Source organism: Chanodichthys erythropterus, chromosome 14, assembly GCF_024489055.1.
Source record: "Chanodichthys erythropterus isolate Z2021 chromosome 14, ASM2448905v1, whole genome shotgun sequence".
NCBI classification, from domain to species: Eukaryota; Metazoa; Chordata; class Actinopteri; order Cypriniformes; family Xenocyprididae; genus Chanodichthys; species Chanodichthys erythropterus.
In genome coordinates, this window is record NC_090234.1 from 42,728,702 (window position 1) to 42,747,407 (window position 18,706).

General features: G+C 38.0%; 1 protein-coding gene across 2 annotated transcripts in view; it reads right to left on the reverse strand.

Moving 5' to 3' along the window:
* fstl1b (follistatin-like 1b) overlaps nucleotides 1-18,706 on the reverse strand; it is a 60,238-nt gene that overhangs the window by 1,997 nt on the left and 39,535 nt on the right. For both annotated transcript variants that reach the window (XM_067408751.1, XM_067408750.1), the window contains exons 4-10: nucleotides 17,495-17,624; nucleotides 13,349-13,381; nucleotides 11,278-11,408; nucleotides 6,580-6,698; nucleotides 5,415-5,527; nucleotides 4,251-4,361; nucleotides 2,012-2,100 (exon numbers count right to left, since the gene is read on the reverse strand). In XM_067408751.1, the coding sequence (XP_067264852.1) occupies nucleotides 2,012-2,100; nucleotides 4,251-4,361; nucleotides 5,415-5,527; nucleotides 6,580-6,698; nucleotides 11,278-11,408; nucleotides 13,349-13,381; nucleotides 17,495-17,624 (726 nt within the window). The remainder of the gene's footprint in view (nucleotides 1-2,011; nucleotides 2,101-4,250; nucleotides 4,362-5,414; nucleotides 5,528-6,579; nucleotides 6,699-11,277; nucleotides 11,409-13,348; nucleotides 13,382-17,494; nucleotides 17,625-18,706) is intronic.

An 18,706-nucleotide genomic window follows, 5' to 3' on the forward strand; every position in this document is an offset into this window, starting at 1 on the left:
TATCTAAAATGGAAGCACATTACTGACAGATGTTGAACTTGGTAAGACACTTGGCCTACTAGTTACTGTAGTTGAGTTCAACTGAGTTGATGTTGCACCCAGAGAAATACTGGGTAAAATAGTTGATTTTTAATTAGATTAAATTACACTACCATTCAAAAGTTTGTCGGTAAGTTCCATTTCAAAGTGGAACTCTATGCTGCATCAAGAAAGATACATGTTATGGGGAACGCCCTCGTGAGCCAAATTCTGAAGCACGTGTGGTATCCAGCAATTTTGATCTTTGGCTACTACTGTCAGGTGATGTCACAGGCACACCGGCAGGATATATAAGACGCCCAGAAAGGACGTCATCAACTTTCTTTGTCTTCAGGAAAGCCGTTTGTCTGTCTGCTAGTTCTGTAGCTCTCATGCCAGATCCAGAAGCACGGTCTGCATTTTCTTTCGATCCGGCAGAGAGCATGCTATTGGGCTGATCTAGTTCTGAAGAATTAGACGTGGCAGGAGATGATGCAGAAGAGTTGAGTGAGCCTGCTTCCTCCCTCACCCCTACATATGAGGAGCTGGTTGACATAATGCCCGGGCCAAGCTGAGTTTAGATTGGTCTGTGGACATAGAGGAAATCGCTCCGGGCAGGTTAAGATGAATGTTTCCTCATGTGTCATGAGTGTCCCGCTTCATAGAGCCTTCCATTTATTGCTGATTTTCATGATGAGTTCATGAGTTATCGTGGGATAAACCATAAATCTCAACGCGTGTTAACACTCCTGTGGCAAACAGTTACGCTAATGTCAAAGGGCTTGCTGAAGACAACTACGCAGGGATGGCCCTGGTAGAAGATGCGCTTGTGAGCTATCTTGTACCTGATGACATCTAGGCTGCTGTTCGCACTGTGGGCCACTCCATCGCTGCCTTAGTAGCCACGGAGAAGTATTTATAACTTCAGGACTCAAGAAAAAAGACAAAGCTTTTCTTCTTGATGCCCCAGTGTCGCCTTCGAGACACCCACTGTTGAGACAGTGGCCCAAAAGTTCAAGGAGGTGAAGGTTAAGTCCTTGGCATTCGAATGGTACCTCGCTGTGGTCAAGATCCTACATCCCCTTTCCAGCTGGGGACGGCTACAGGGCCAGACGGAAAGTGTTGCCGCCTGCGCCCCACCTCCAAGAAGTTGGGGCTTAAAGCACTTACCTCGCAAAAAGGAGACCCAATTTGGGTAGAGGGCTTCACTAAGGGTTTGGCGGAAATGTTTTTTGGTACTCAGAGGAGGATGGGCAGTCACGTCCCATGATGATCAGCCATGGAGGGCTATGCCTGCTCGTTGGGTCTCCCTGAGAAACTTTGCCGTGTTTCTTGGTAGAGCAGGCAATTGAGAGGACACAGTTCTCTCTTGAGGCCTGTCCCCCTTAGTAGAATGGGATGCTTTACTCTTTGTGCTCCTTTGACTAGGATGTCCCTCTGAGATGAATGGCCGTAATAGCCTTCTAGTCTGCCCCGCCTTACTTCACAATGAGCTTCGCTCTACCTAATCAGCTACTTCTGCTTCATAATGGACCAGAAAATATGAGTGATAGAGGTTTGTGGCTGTTTGTTTCAGACACCTGCTCACGAGGGTGTTCTACATAGCGTCATCTTGAGACGATTTTTTTTTGAAAGACGTCTCTTAAGCTCAACAAGGTTGCATTTACTTGGTCCAAAATAAAGTAAAAACAGTAATATGAAATATTACAATTTAAAATAGCTGTTTTCTATTTGAATATATTTTAAAATGTTTATTCCTGTGATGGCAAAGCTGAATTTCTTATTATTATTATTATCGGTGTTGAAAACAGTAGTGCTGCTTAATTTGTTTTTTTTGTCGAAACCGTGATAACAGGAAACCAGGGTTATTTGATTAATAGAAAGTTCAAAATAACAGCTATTATGGCATGTCTTTATTAGATGGGACAGTCAAGGACATTTATTAATTTGTAATAAATGAATGACATTAATTTGTTGTAATCAGTCAGCTGACCTGATGCTTGTTGAGTTCAGCCACACGGCGGGTCCACTCCTCTTCAGTCATCTCCTCATCCCCATTAGTGTCGATAACTGGGCTTTTCTCTATGGAGCCATTCAGTCTCATTATCATTTCATTATAAAATGAAAATTCATTATAAAATCAGTACTTCTTATTTAGGGAAAAGTGGGGCAAGATGTGTCAGTCCCTTAACCTAAGAAACCTTCTTGTTATGTAATGTGATCAAATACAGTTTTCAGAACTTCAGAACTGTCACTTCACCACTTTTTAGGCAAGTCATATGGCTCTATATTGTCAATGCTTTCTGAAATATAACATCCTGAAATAAAATTTAAAATTACTATCTCAGTCTCATTTCGCCTTAAAGGATTAGTTTACTTACAAAATTACCCCAAGTTTTACTCTCCCTCAAGCCACCCTAGGTGTATATGACTTTCTTCTTTCTGATGAACACAATCTGAGATATATTAATATACAGTGCTCAGCATAAATGATTACACCCCTTTTGAAAAGTAACATTTTAAACAATATCTCAATGAACACAAAAACAATTTCCAAAATGTTGACAAGACTAAGTTTTAAATAACATCTGTTTAACTTATAACATGAAAGTAAGGTTAATAATATAACTTAGATTACACATTTTTCAGTTTTAGTCAAATTAGGGTGATGCAAAAATGAGTACACCCCACAACAAAAACTACTACATCTAGTACTTTGTATGGCCTCCATGAATTTTAATAACAGCATCAAGTCTTCTAGGCATGGAATGAACAAGTTGCCGACATTTGGCAACATCTATCTTTTCCATTCTTCAAGAATGACCTCTTTTAGAGACTGGATGCTGGATGGAGAGTGATGCTCCACTTGTCTCTTCAGAATTCCCCATAGGTGTTTGATTGGGTTCAGATCAGGAGCCACTGAATCACTTTCACCCTGTTCTTCTTCAGAAATCCAACAGTGGCCTTATGTGTGTTAAGGATCATTGTCATGTTGGAAAAGTGCACAACGACCAAGGGCACGGAGTGATGGTAGCTTCTCTTTCAGTATAGAGCAGTACATCTGTGAATTCACGATGCCATCAATGAAATGCAGCTCCCCGACACCAGCAGCACTCGTGCAGCCCCACATAAGGACACTGCCACCACCATGATTCACTGTAGGCACCATGCAGTTTTCTTTGTATTCCTCACCTTTGCGACGCCATACAGTTTTTTGAAGCCGTCAGTTCCAAAAACATTTATCTTGGTCTCATCACTCCAGAGTATAGAGTCCCAGTAGTCTTCATCTTTGTCAGCATGGGCCCTGGCAAACTCTAGGTGGGCTTTTTTGAGCCTGGGCTTTAGGAGAGGCTTCTTTCGTGGACGACACCCATGCATGTCATTCCTCTGCAGTGTACGCCGTATTGTGTTACAGGAAAGAGTCACCCCAGTTTGGCTTTCTACTTCTTTAGATAACTGCAGTGAACTTGCATGCTGATTTTCTTCAACCCTTCTCAACAGAAGACGCTCCTGTCGAGGTGTTAACTTCTGTGGACGACCTGGACGTCTCTGTGAGATGGTTGCAGTTCCATCTTTTTAAAATTTTTGTACCACTTTTGCTACAGTATTCTGACTGATAAGTAAATCTTTGCTGATCTTCTTGTAGCCTTCACCTTTCTGGCGTAAAGAAATTGTTTTCTTTCTCAGGTCTTGTGACATTTCTCTTCCATGTGGTGCCATTGCTGACAGCATGAAATGGGAAGGGGTTTTAACACCCTTTTATAGTCAACTGTCTGCTGGACACCTGTGTAATGAATAATTAGACTCACCTGTGGATGAATTCTTGTTAAATTAGACATTTGTAGTCTAAAATTTAGCTTTGCTCCAGAGACTTTCAGTGGGGTGTACTCATTTTTGCATCACCCTAATTTGAGTAAAACTGAAAATGTTGTTCTCTAAGTTATATAATTAACCTTACTTTCATGTTATAAGTTAAACAGATGTTATATAAAACTTAGTCCTGTCAACATTTTGGAAATTGTTTTCGTGTTCATTGAGATAATGTTTAAAATGTTACTTTTCAAAGGGAGTGGACTCATTTATGCTGAGCACTGTATATCCTGACACATCTGAGCTTTATAGAGAAAGTGAACTAATCCTTTTAAATACACAGTGCAATGTGGCACAGATTACCTCCACTCTCTGCCAATCTATCAAAATATGATATCATGAATCTGGTGATTTAAACTCACCATCACAAGTCATGGCAGTGCAGACCCAGTTTCCACATGCACAGACACAGCGGTTGCACTCCACCTGTGTCTCGGCACCATCCTCATAGGTCTCATCCTCCAGAGCACATTCTGTAATAATACACAAACCATGTTACCACATGAATGGAGAAACAAAATATTTGCTCCAAAAATATGCTATAATTTCCAAAACCAGAAGGCTCCAAAAATTAGACACTGATTACCATGCTTAACACTTTACACTTAACACTATTCTTTATAAACTAATTTGAACTCAGTGAAATCTCTCTGAACATAGCCAGCCATTTTGTGTGAAAGGCATGCATTACACAAAAGTGCCTCTAATCAAATATGCCTGTGTCCCAGATTCCCAAATACAAAACAGGAAATTACTGTGGAATCACTATGGTGCTACAACCATCCAGAGGAACTAGAGTAAATGAATATGACTGAATTGTGCAAGCTGAAGCCAGGACATCTGCTTTAGATTCTGAAAGATACAACAATGCGGCATTAAATACTGTCATGTAGTATATAAGTAGTGATACCCTTCTTCAGATATTTATATTGTTGCTTTTTCATCCTGTGATGAATCCAGATGTTCATGATCCAAGCAGTATTTTTATGAATATATATATATATATATATATATATATATATATATGTATGTATAATATATATACTATTTACTATTATAGTATTTATTTATATTTTGAATTAGCTTTTATTTTTATAATTTCAGTTTTTATTTTAATTTTCAAATTTTAGCTTTTGTCATTTTAATTATTAGTTTTTTTATATTTCTATTTAGCCCTTTTTTCACTTTTATTAATTTTTGTACTTCAAATATATAATATATAAATAAATTTAAATATATTTATTTTAGCTAGTTGACAAGACATCTACTTTTCATTTAATTTTTCCATCTAACACTTTTAGTTAACAATAAAAAAGCTGCTTCATATGATGCTAGAGAAGGCAGTCCCTCCCACTGAACTTTCACCTAGTTCTGCATACGGAGCCGATCAGCCTGAGGAACATTCTGTGGAAGAGCGGAAAACCCCTCTCTGCCTCACACAACTACAATTCTGAGAAAACTGTAAAAAAAAATAACTCTGAATCTCCATGCTGGTGCAGAAAGAAGCAAGATAGAAAGAGACTTACTCTTCTCAGGAGGGTTGAAACCTGGTTTTAGGCAGTTGAGGAACTCATCAAAGCTCAGTTTCCAGTCGGCATTCTCATCTGAGAGCTCAATAAGAGCGTCCACACAAAGGCTCCTGCAAGATATATGTGGGATCATTTGTACATTCCTTTTAGGACAAAACATTTTATTCAGATGTGATCAAGATGGCATTTCTGGAATTAAAAATACAGCTCTTATTTGTGTGTTTAAGGCACTAACTGGCAACTAACCAATAGGACAGTGAAATGTTTTATTATCAGTGTTTGCAGAGTTTCCACTCTAGGTCATTCTGACCGACAGCTGGAAACACATAAACTCCCATAACCTTTACTGTCAGAGAAACAGGAAGAAGTTCTGTGTGAAAGAGATGATTATGGTGATTATAACTGTAGTGTAGGCTAGTGGTTAGGGATTTTTCACTCAAAAATATAAATTCTGTCCACATTTAAACAAAAGGATACAATATCCTGGCTGCTGCTCTTTTGCATTCCACTGAAGAGATTTCTAAATTTGTTTTTTTTCCCGACCAGTTTTTTCACAGAGGAAAAAAAGTTAAAGATCAGGAATTTTTTTACTAGAATAAATCCAAATTCAGACTTTTGCATTTTCAGCTGACCACTGAAATGTGTGTAATCAATGTGTGTAATATGTGAAAAGTGGGGTGTAATCCCCACTTTCCCCTCCCTCCATGTTGATTAATAATTGTCAATGACAGACTTTTAAACTATTTGGTATCCCCATTCTTGCAAATTTGGTTATATCCTTGAATACTAACATATGTCACACTAGACAGTTTGCACACATTCAGTGTCACATGATTCTTCAGAAATCAGTGTAACATGCTGATTTGGGCTCAACAAACATTTATTATTATTATCACTGTTAAAAACTTTTTTTTTTTTTGTGGAAACCATGATACTTTTTTCAGGATTCTTTGATAAATAGAAAGTTCCAAAGAACAGCATTTATTTGAAATTCTGTAACATTATTAATTTTTTACTGTCAGTTTTGAACAATTTACCTTGTTGAATAAAAGTATTAATTTCCTTCAAGGGAAAAAAAAAAAAAAAAAACTGACACCAAAATTTTGATGGGTAATGTACATATTAATATATATTCTGTGAGTGTGACTGTGTGTGTTTTAACCTGAGCAGACGGTTATTCTCCTCTTCAACGTAAGAGTTCATCTGAACAGCGGTCTCATTGTGCTGAATGAACTTGAGCAGCTCTGCAGAATCCAGCTGAGAGTCTCCGTTATCATAATTCTGCAAGAAGCATAAGAGCATACTGAAAATCAGTAGGGCTTTTCACACTAGAAATAGTTAACCTGGGTCATTCTAAACCCTGGGTTGTCTTGCTTCATGTTCACTCAACCAGGGTTAACAATTAATTCTGGTATTCATAAATTGACATTTCACACTGTACATTCCTAAGCCCTGGGTTCACGTTATTATTTGCGTGTCAGTGTCATTGATTGGATGAACACAGTATGAGACTCTATTGCTTCGTATTGCCGAATGAACTATCAAGCTTATACTGAATGGACTTTTTTTGGACTATAAAAAGGTAAGAATGAAGCATTTTCTTCTTCACTCCAATTGCCACATTTGCTGTTGCCATTTGACATTGTTACCTCAAATGCTGAAACAGCTGTTTATATACAACACACAGTGTTTCCGCTACTGTCCAAGGCATGATGATATGATATCGGCTATCGGTTCCGAAGCATCTAGTCATAACTTTCTAATACCTCATTGTTTCACACTGCACAAGTTTGGCCCCATAATGTGGGGATAATACTCTAAAACCAGTGCAGTTTATGTCAGACTGTATGACAATCAAGACGTGTTAAAAACGGACGCGTGCATGAAAAATTGTCTGGAGTTTTACGTCATCAACCCACATGTGTTCGGTGACTGTGAGCTGCTTTACACACAGGACTGAAATGGTGGCCAACAAAGACATCTCTAGCGTTAATTTTGATCATGGCTTGTCTTGAAAAACAAAGACAATGACGTTTGTCGTAGGAGAAGTCACACTGCAGGACTGAGCGCCTAATCTTCTGACACTGCCAGAATTTCGCCGGAGGAAAAATTGGATTGCAACGGTCATTAACCGGCTGTCGGTGAACATGTCAAACTAGCGATCAAAGACTACAGATTTTAGCCTAGGATTACAGGAATCTTTTAGGACTCTCAAAATTTGTCTCAGGCAACCAAATTGTGGCCACAATCGTACAGTGTGCATCCGGCTTAAAATAGGGCCCCTAGTGTAAAGGTCAGACAAAAAGTTATGATATATATATATATATATAATTCAACTTAATTTAATTAACTTTTACATTTTAATTCACAAACTAAAATAATTACAATTAATTTTTACTACAATGAATTAAATGTTAATTCAATACTGTTTGACAATAAGTTTTTATTGTTGGATAAAGTAGAGAAGGTCATGACAACTAGAAGGCCAATATAACAATTTTAAGTGGAGGAAACAGACATATTATATGTGTTTACATCTTGCTATTTTTCATACCAAGATATATCATATTCTTACGGAGCCCCAGACATGACGTGCAGGGAAAAAAAGTAGGCTAAATCGTGCGCACGATTTACTATTTCATTCCCTCGATTTACTAAAATGTGTGCACGATTTATTATTTCGTTCCCTTTCGAAAGGGAACTCAACACTGCGTTTGACACGCTTTGAGGAGGCGTTCGCCAAAGCGTGTCAAACGCAATGTCGCGTTCCCTATTCTTAGGGACCCATGGTTACATACGTAACCTGGGGGAACAAAATAGTAAATCGTGCGCACGTTTTAGTAAATCATGGGAATGAATTAGTGTGCGCAATTTAATTTTATTTCTTGCATCTCATGTGCGGGGCTCCGTATATTCTTAATAGTCCTCACAACATGGAATTTGTTCTTCTGCAGGGGTGTCCAATCCTCCAATCCCTAATTAAACACACCTGAACCTGCTAATCAAGGTCTTCTGGATTACTAGAAACTAGGTGTATTGCAGCAGATTGGAGCTAAACTCTGCAGGGCACTGGACTTCCAGGAGTGGGATTGGACATGATTTGTAATGCTTTAAAAATTGAACAACAATAAGCACACTATTTGTGGAAAGGCACAATTGTTTATTTATAGATAAAACTTGTTTACTGAATTTTGCCAGCTTCCCCACACATCCGTCTCAGCCATTTATCGACTCTATGTTATTTGAAGAGAGGACCAGGAAATGAACTCTTCCTGAAATGGGATTTGTGAGACGCGGCAGGCCAGACTCTGACCGCTGAGGTTATCTGGTCTCTGTGCAGTTGCTGCAGTGAAGTTTGCTCTGAGCAGATAGTCTGATGACTGATATGTCTGATATGTCAGCTATCTACTGAGTCGTCTGCAAATTTGTATCTAGATGAGAGAAGGCGGCAGACTGTGCGCTACTATATATAGACCCTTTTCACATTTCATCATTTGGGTAAACATATAGTGGTGAAATTTGGTTTCTCTCTCAGTCATTGATTAAGAAACACTATAGTTATCTGAAATTTAATACCAAGGTAAAAATGAAAATTCAAAATACATTGCAAGATTTACAATTAAAAAAAAAAAAAAACTGTGGAAACGTCATTGCAGTCTGTGAAAAGGGTCTATAGTGATAAAACTACACCGACTTAAACAGCCTTAGGAAATTATTCAGTATATTCAGACATACACCAACATAAGCTACTTTGAAACTTTTACACATCATGCTCTCGGTTTAATCTTATCTCAGCAGTTTGTCAGAAGACTGTACTCTGCCTGGTACAAGTGATTTTGTCATGTTGACCAATAAACAAGAGGTAAAGGACATGTTCATGATTGAGTCAAACTTCCAGGCTTTGTTCTCCACCATTAGAAAGGATAATTGACTTATTTCATCATTTATTCACCCTAATGTCATTCCAAACCTGATAATGACACTGTTTCTGCTGTGGAACACAATAGAATATATTTTGTAGAATGTTTCAGCTCTTTTAGTGAAGGTCAATGGGGTCCAAATCAACTTGTGACCCCATTGACTTCCATTGTATGGAGACAAAAAATATGTTCTTTTGCGTTCCACAGAAGAAAGAAAGTCATAGAGGATTGGAATGAGAGAGTAAAAATGGACAGAAATTCATTTTTGGGTGGACTCCTATCTTTAGAGAAATATTTTTAACTGATCTTTGCAGCAAATGGATTATTGGTCTGGTGACAGCGGTCAGTCAGATACATGGATTGTGCTGACAGCTGCAGAGGCTTGTTCGTCAGCCGTCTGTGCAGCTCTGCGAGTGCAAAGGTAAGCTAATATTGAAACAGACTGATCCATAAAAAGATCCATCAAAATGCTGCTATGCAAACAGAAGTCATTTTAGGTGTATTTTACACGCCTTAGGAGGCTGTCAGAAAAATGATGTGGCGCGTCCTGAAGGCGCTTTGAAGAGCAACAGGAGGGCGCAGATATTCCCTGCTGGAGGAAAATATACAAAAAGCCCTGATGCTGAAGGAACTAGATCAGAATAAATGTCATTCCTTTCATGAATACATTTAGACTGATATAAATGCAAAAGAGACGTCAAACATTTGTTTGTAAATTTGCAGACATTTGGAAACAAAAACCATCACTTAACCTATTCTGTTTATGTTATGATGTTAATAATTCTGCATATTGTTGGGCCTATACAATTCCTATACAAAAAGTTATTTTGAAGGATTAGTTCACTTTAAAATGAAAATTAACCCAAGCTTTACTCACCCTTAAGCCATTCTAGGTGTAAATGACTTTCTTCTTTCTGATGAACACAATCGGAGTTATATAAATAAATATCCTGACGCATCCGAGCTTTATAATGGCAGTGAATGGGACCAATGAGTATGAGCGGAAGAAAGTGCATCCATACAAAGCAAAACATACTCTGTTGCATCAGTTAAGCTTTTTTTGTTGAATACGGAAGGCGTAGGACGTAGCGTAAGTGTTTTGAACTGCGAGGCGTTACACTTTTTTTGTAAGTTGAATACGGAAGGCGGTCTGGCAGAAGCTAGATATTTTACTTTTTAACTTGTTAAATATGGATTTTTTTTTTTTTTTTTTTACACAAACGCATCGCTTCACTTCAGAAGGCCTTTATTAACCCCCCGGAGCTGTGTGGAGTATGTTTGTGCTTTAAATGGATACACTTTCTTGAGCTTCATGCTAGTTGGTTTCACTCAATGCCATAATAAATTTTGGATGCGCCAGGATATTTTTAAATATTTCTCAGATTGTGTTCATCTGACAGAAGAAAGTCATATATACACCTAGGATGTGTATATAGGAAATTTTTGAAATGGTAAGACAAGACACTCTATGGCCTATGTGAATAAAGGGTACAAAAATAGGGTAAAAAAAAACCCTAATAGGTACAGTCATACAATTACTTGATTACATTAAGAATTTCAAACTTTTTTTTTTTGTATTACAGGTTTTCTGAAATATTATGTTTAAATAAGCAAGTGAGGTATTATCTTATTAAATATGCACTCATTTGCATACATTAGATATAAAAACTATAAAGTTTGGTGTAAGTGCTACTGAAGAGGCGATTTCTTACTCATTTTGAGAAAACAGGCTTTTAAGATTTGTATTACAACTGAAATCTACAGATGCAAATAGATAAACACTTAAAAGTGTATTTTGGATGTTTTCTTATAGTATGAAAACATAGCCCAAAATCTCTGACCAGTGCATGAAAAAAACATGTTTCTGCCTGTAGTGTCTTGTCATAAAGTACAAAACTATACATTCTTGCTGGATTATTATTTTAAATGACTGCACACACCTTGAAGTACTTAAGGAGGATATCAGTGAAGTTGGAGCCCTTAGTGAACCAGCCATCTGGAACAACCTCTGTCTGCAGCCATTCGATCACACGTCTGCGCAGCTCGTTACGATCAGCAACGTAACACACAACTTCAGAGATCACACACACAGACCATCAGACAGAAAGTTAGAAAGAAGAACAGAGAAATTATCCAACACATACACTTTATTGCCAAAAGTTTTGGGATGCCTGTCTTTACGTGCGCATGAACTTTAATGAAATCCCATTCTTAATCCGTAGGGTTTAATATGGAGTTGGCCCACCCTTTGCAGCTATAACAGCTTCAACTCTTCTGGGAAGGCTTTCCACAAGGTTTAGGAGTGTGTTTATGGGAATTTTTGAAGCACATTTGTGAGGTCAGGCAGTGATGTTGGCGAGAAGGCCTGGCTCGCAGTCTCCGCTCTAATTCATCCCAAAGGTGTTTTGTCGGGTTGAGGTCAGGACTCTGTGCAGGCCAGTCAAGGTCCTCCACACCAAGCTCACTTATCCATGTCTTTATGAACCTTGCTTTGTACACTGGTGTGCAGTCATGTTGGAACATGAAGGGGCCATCCAAAGTGTTCCCACAAAGTTGGGAGCATGAAATTGTCCAAAATGTCTTGGTATGCTGAAGCATTAAGAGTTCCTTTCACTGGAACTAAGGGGCCAAGCACTACAACTGAAAAACAACCCCACACCATAATCCCCCCTTCACCAAACTTTACACTTGGCACAATGCAGTCAGGCAAATACCGTTCTCCTGGCAACTGCCAAATCCATCGGATTGCCAGACAGAGAAGTGTGATTCGTCGATCCAGAGAACACGTCTCCACTGCTCTAGAGTCCAGTGGCGTGTGCTTTACACCACTGCATCCGACGCTTTGCATTGCACTTGATGTAAGGCTTGGATGCAGCTGCTCGGCCATGGAAACCCATTCCATGAATTTTTCTACACACTGTTCTTGAACTAATCTGAAGGCCACATGAAGTTTGGAGGTCTGTAGCTATTGGCTCTGGAGAAAATTGGTGACTTCTGCGCTCAGAGCGCCTCAGCATGCGCTGACCCCTCTCTGTGATTTTACGTGCCCTACCACTTCGTGGCTGAGTTGCTGTTGTTCCCAATTACTTCCACTTGGAAGTGATTGGAACACCTGAATTCAGTGATTTGGAGGTGCGTCCCAATACTTTTCGCAATATAGTGTATCTCATTTGTGAATTGGTGTTTCAGGTTTAATGAATGCAGATTTATCCTCCTGGGATCCAGCAAATTAGTTTTGTCCTTGGCAGAGAACATTTTATTAATGAAATCCACTGGTGCATCTTAAAGAGGTCATCATGGGCTTCTTAGAAATGTTTGTTAGTTTGGCCGACAACATCCTCTCCTTGATTTTTAAAAATGTGTGATTACCATGTCTGATTTGAAAAATGTCTGATATTTGAAATAAACCAATTTTATGGAATGAGAAACCTCACACTGTGAGAAGAAAAAAATCTTAAAAAACAGAAAAGGTACTAGTGACTAGAGAATACTTCTAAAGCACTTATTAATCTAAGGGGTTGTTGGTTAAAGTTAATGCATTAATGAGACCTTATTGTAAAAACATTACCAAAATATTATATAAGTCAATTATTCTGTACCATGTGTTTGATAACTGATTTGTGGATAATAAATTAAACATTTAAATGGAAATTAAATTTTCTGAGGTAAAATGCGAAAGAACATGTTTATTCTAAACATGTAAATTCTAAACGTTAATTCTATCTTTATTTTCTTAATAACTAATGTAGAGCACAAACAATAAACTGATGGTCCAAATACTTTAAAGCCATAAATAAAATGGCAAAAACTGGGTTCCAAGAGATTAAATGTATTCTCTACATCTAAAGAGTTACTATGTTGAGCGCACGTAATTCCACCGTGTCAGAGAGGTTAAGTCTGCTCTCAGTATCTCTGAGCTCATATTATGTTGGTAATTAATGGTAATCTGTGCAGCAGGGAGATAACTGGAGCCATCTTTGGCTCTGAGCCCGCGGTCATATTACAACTCACCTGGGCTGGCTGCAGCCTTCTCCTTCTTCTTTTCTGGAAGAGACCGAGATAAACGTGAGTGGATTGATGTCTCACAGGTGAACAATCTGCATGCAATTATGGCTGAATTTTCCCTTGGTTATCAGATGAGCAGATCCTTGCATCAAATATAGATAAGAGGTTACAACGTCACCTCATCACATGTTGTAATGTAACAATATAAATGGTCAGAATATACCGGAATATATCAGATATCAGATATCGGACTGAGACCTGCATTTGACCGTATGTTCAATGTTCAATGATCCAACACTCTTTGCTGAGATGGTAATAAGTCTAAGAGGTCAATGTTACAGAAGCTGGTCTATTGATGAGTACAGCAGTGAGAACAAGAGCAAACGTCCTGTTCCAGTCAGATAAACTGCTCCCAAAGGATCTTAGTGAATCAATACATTACCTTCCCCTCTTTTTTTTTATCCTGTTATCCAGCAGAAATGTGTGATGAAGCTTATCCGCTGTTCTTACTATCAAAATCTTATAATCTAAACCTAAATCTAATCTCTGAACTGTAAAACAGGGAAAAACTGCTTTTGTCTATATTAAAACATTAAACTAATGCCAGTAGCTGCAGATGGATCCCAGAATTCTCATGATGCCTTTCCTGGGTAAACATGGTCCTGACTGAGATTTTTTGGTCACACTTTAGTTTATGGTCCAATTCTCACAATTAACTATTAACTATAACTTTTGCCTCAATAAATTAATTACTGCTTATTAATAGTTAGTAAGGTAATTGTTAAATTATTGGGTAGGATTATGGGATGTAGAATATGATCATGCAGAATATTCCATTAATATCTGCTTTATAAATACTAATAAACCGCTAATGTCCCAGTAATATAAATGCTAATAGAGGGTATGCATCAACGTCACTTTTCCGCCGAAAGCGCGCTCCCTCAGCTGGAAAACGTGAGTAAAACAAACGTTTACACTAAAGGTTGGAATTGAATGTGTTCCTTACAACTTGTCAAATAAACCTAATCCATGGATATTGACATGCAGCCAGGAGTCGTGTATTTATATGTGCCCGATTTCGACAGCGGGGAAATAGGCTACATTAAGCGAATCTGCCTGTGAATATTTTATATAACTACAATATAGGTAGGTTTAAATCCGCGTAATCACTTATATCAATGTTATATCGTCATATTGTCCAGCCCTAAAACATATACCTCTGGTTTCACAGTCGAGGTTTAAGCTAGTCCTAGACTAAAATGCATGATTGAGCTGTTTGAACTGAAAGTAACTTGTACGGACAGATATTAAAATATGTTATTGCCATTGTTTGGTCTCAAGATGCACACCAGTAATGTTTTTTTTCTAGTGAAAGTTTATGAAAGCTACTTAAATGTCCTAATTGAAATAAGGCCTAATCCTGGTTTAGGCTAAGCCCTGTCTGTGAAACCGGGCCATATAGTTTTATAGTATAGTTTTTGTCAGTGTTGTTTATTATTGGGTTTATTAACACCCAATTATGCAGAATATAAGATGGAAAATATTTAATTGATCAGTTATCAACACAATATATAACAATACAATATATACAGTATGATTTTACCTCAAAATCCAACAATTTGACACAAAATGAAAGCGGCATGTTTCTCTGCCTGGAGTTGTTGCTTTCTGCAGTTTTTAAATATATACCTCAGGTTTTGTGTCAAAGCTATTTGTACAGTCAATCACAAAGCTCTTTCCTGTTTTGGATGTGTTTTGTGTGTTTTTCATGACATTCACGCAGAAAACCAATGCTGCCGCTCAAGGGGCTCGCACACCGGACACGAAGCTCAGCGCCGCGACACGTCTTTCAAATAGTACGCATTGTTTTATATTTTTTTTCTTAGTCGTAACTGGGCGCCGCGGACAGGCGCTGAATGTCGCCGCTGGTGTTCGTACACTCATAGAAAACAATACTTTGAATTTTAAAGACGTGGCGAGGCGCTGAGCTTCGCGTCCGGTGTGCGAGCCCCTTCAGTCTTTTGCCACTCAGTGGGCGTGACCGCAGTCGTAACGGTCGATGGTGACGTCACGTGCATACCCTCTATAAGCAACTAGATAATAGTGAGAATTGGAAACTGACGAAAACATCCAGAGTCGCGAAATACGGAGCCCGATCACATGAAAATGCGTATCAATAGTACGAGTTTGTAATCTCGTAGAATATATACGCCAAAATGAGTTTTGGCGTGCTTATGGTACGCAGTTTTTCGCGTGCATATGATACGCACTTTATGGTGTATTATACGTACGAACCCTCCACTCCCCCACCCCCATCTTAACCAATAACGTATCATATACACGCCATAAAGTGCGTATCATATGCACGTGAAAAACTGCGTACCATAAGCACGCCAAAACTCATTTTGGCGTATATATTCTACGAGATTACAAACTCGTACTATTGATACGCATTCTCATGTGATCGTGTTGAAATACGTACCACTGAGAGGCGCCAAAAGTGTGTTCCTTTTTTTTTTTTTTTTTGCCAGAGCAGATAATAGCGTGAATGCGGTACATTTTTATGACGTTTTTTTTTTTAGACTAATTGCGGTTCTCGATTTGACATTTGCGCTTCGTTTCGTTTTAACATAACATCCCACCAGCGCTACGCCTAAACCTACCTGATGGCGTTAACAAAAGCAAATGTGACGTAATAAGCGTCCACGATCGTGTACTGTTTTTCAGCTCGTTTAGATCTCTCTCTTTTTTTTTTTTGCCCCAGTCAGTCGCCTTTCGCGGGATTCGTACCCAGGCGGGGGGGGTGAAGGAATCGACTCCTCGTCGTAAGTCCAACTCTGTATCGGCTGAGCTACCGAGCAAGTTTGGTTGCGGCCAAAAAAAGCGAAACGCGTAGAGCCGGAAAGTCCAAAGTACGTTTGTTTACAAATCGGGCACTCCGGTAAGAAGCATTTTGAAGTCGCGACATGATATTGCGCGAGGAGAAGTCAAAACGAGGCTTTACGAATCCATAATCCGACCCCGGCCATCGTCGAAACCATGTGTGAAAACAAGCCAAAGTGCTCATTGATGTTTTACCGGCCTCTAGCATTCGTTTCTGTCGGAAACTGCGGCCAGACGTACGCGCTGGTACATAATTTTGTGTCTCGCCAAAACGTGCCAACGGGTATGTCTCTTCCAATTTATTACAAGCACATTTTTATGAAATTAAATGAATTCTCTGTTTATTAAGCAAGGATGCAATAATTTGATCAAAAGTGACAGTAAAGATATTTATAATGTTACAAAAGATTTCTGTTTCAAATAAATGCTGTTCTTTTAAACTGGGAAAAAAAATGGTTTCCAAGCCGCACAACTGTTTTCAGCATTGATAATAATTATAAGATATGTTTATTGAGCAGCAAATCAGCATATTAGAATGATTTCTAAAGGATCATGTGACACTGAAGACTGGAGTAATGATGCAGAAAATTCAGCTTTGATCACATAAAAATATTAAAATATATTCAAAAAGAAATCAGTTATTTCAAATTGTAATAATATTTCAAAATATTACTGTTTTACTGTATTTTTAATCAAATAAATGCAGCCTTGGTGAGCATAAGATACTTCTTCAATAAAATAAAAAAAAAAAGAAAATAATTATTGCTGGTCTTCAATTATAATTGATATTTACTTTAACGCATTTACACTAATAAATTATTAAAATTTATGTGGATATTGTCCACACCCTCACTTTAGAGGGCTCTGTATATAATATATGCATAATTACAGATTAAATTAAAGCAGCATTTTTGTACTATTTTTTTTTCACAGATGTTGTTTTTGTCACTTTTATTTACATGTTTTGTAATGTTCAAAGTAACATGTTTTTAACTAAAATTATGTTTGTTCAGTGATTGTGAGTTTTGTATGCTAAGTGCTGATAATACTGCTATTTTTACTTATGTAAATAGCATCTATCACTATTTGCAAATAGCCGCTGCCAAAATTATATTATATTATATTTACGACATACTATAGTGTTAATAAGTTATGACCAATCACTAAATTTAGCTTTGAATTACTGTTAAATCCTTGCAAATTCACAGAGAAAGTCATCAGCCTCTGTTCCTGCAGTTCATGTTGTCCAGCATGTTAGTCTCCACACACCTTTGCAGTGTCCGTCATGGGCCACTTGGATCTTGAGTCCAGTCAGACAGGCGTCACGGTGCAGTTCGCAGTGGTTACGGTATGTTTTTCCATTACTGCCACACACTGAACGCTTATGAGGTTTGCATTGCTGCAGGAGAACACAACATACTGTTTAAAAACACAACAATTTAAACTATCACAACTGCCTACCTCACAAGCAAGAAAAATGTAAGAAATAAGCAAAGGATGGTGTCTAAATGTGGCGTGGCACTGTGGCTATAATCTAATTTTCCTCTCACAGCTCTGGTTTGAAGTTGTGTTTTGTGTTGAGGCTGTGATGTCTTGTTTGTATATGGAATATTTTTGCTGTATAATCTAAGTAGACACACATGGTATATACATTATGCCTGACCCCCATCCCCACACACTGCTGTCATTGTTACATATATCAAAGTGTTTGACACTTTTTTCAGGACATTGTTCAGAAAAATTTTGATAAGTCTAAGAATAATCCTAGTTTCAAGAGGTTTCATCCCTTGTGTATTGTATTGAATATGCACTTGTAGTGTACTTAAAATCTTTATAGGCTATTTTTCAAAAACTGTACTAGCAGATAATATAATATTAAAGGTGCCCAAGAATGCTTTTTCACAAGATGTAATATAAGTCTAAGGTGTCTCCTGAATGTGTCTGTGAAGTTTCAGCTGAAAATACCCCATAGATTTTTTTTAATTCATTTTTCTAACTGCCTATTTTGGGGCATCATTAACTATACACTGATTTTTTCAGGGCGCCGCCCCTTTAATTCGCCTGCTCCCTGACACACGAGCTCTCGACTATATTACAGTGCATTTACAAAGTTCACACAGATAATATAACCCTCAAATGGATCTTTACAAGATGTTCGTCATGCATGCTGCATGCATGCTTCGAATTATGTGAGTAAAGTATTTATTTTGATGTTTACGTTTGATTTTGTATGAGTTTGAGGCTGTGCTCCGTGGCTAACGGCTAATGCTACACTGTTGGAGAGATTTATAAAGAATGAAGTTGTGTTTATGAATTATACAGACTGCAAGTGTTTAAAAATGAAAATAGCGACGGCTCTTGTCTCCGTGAATACAGTAAGAAACGATGGTAACTTTAACCACATTTAACAGTACATTAGCAACATGCTAACAAAACATTTAGAAAGACAATTTACAAATATCACTAAAAATATCATGCTAT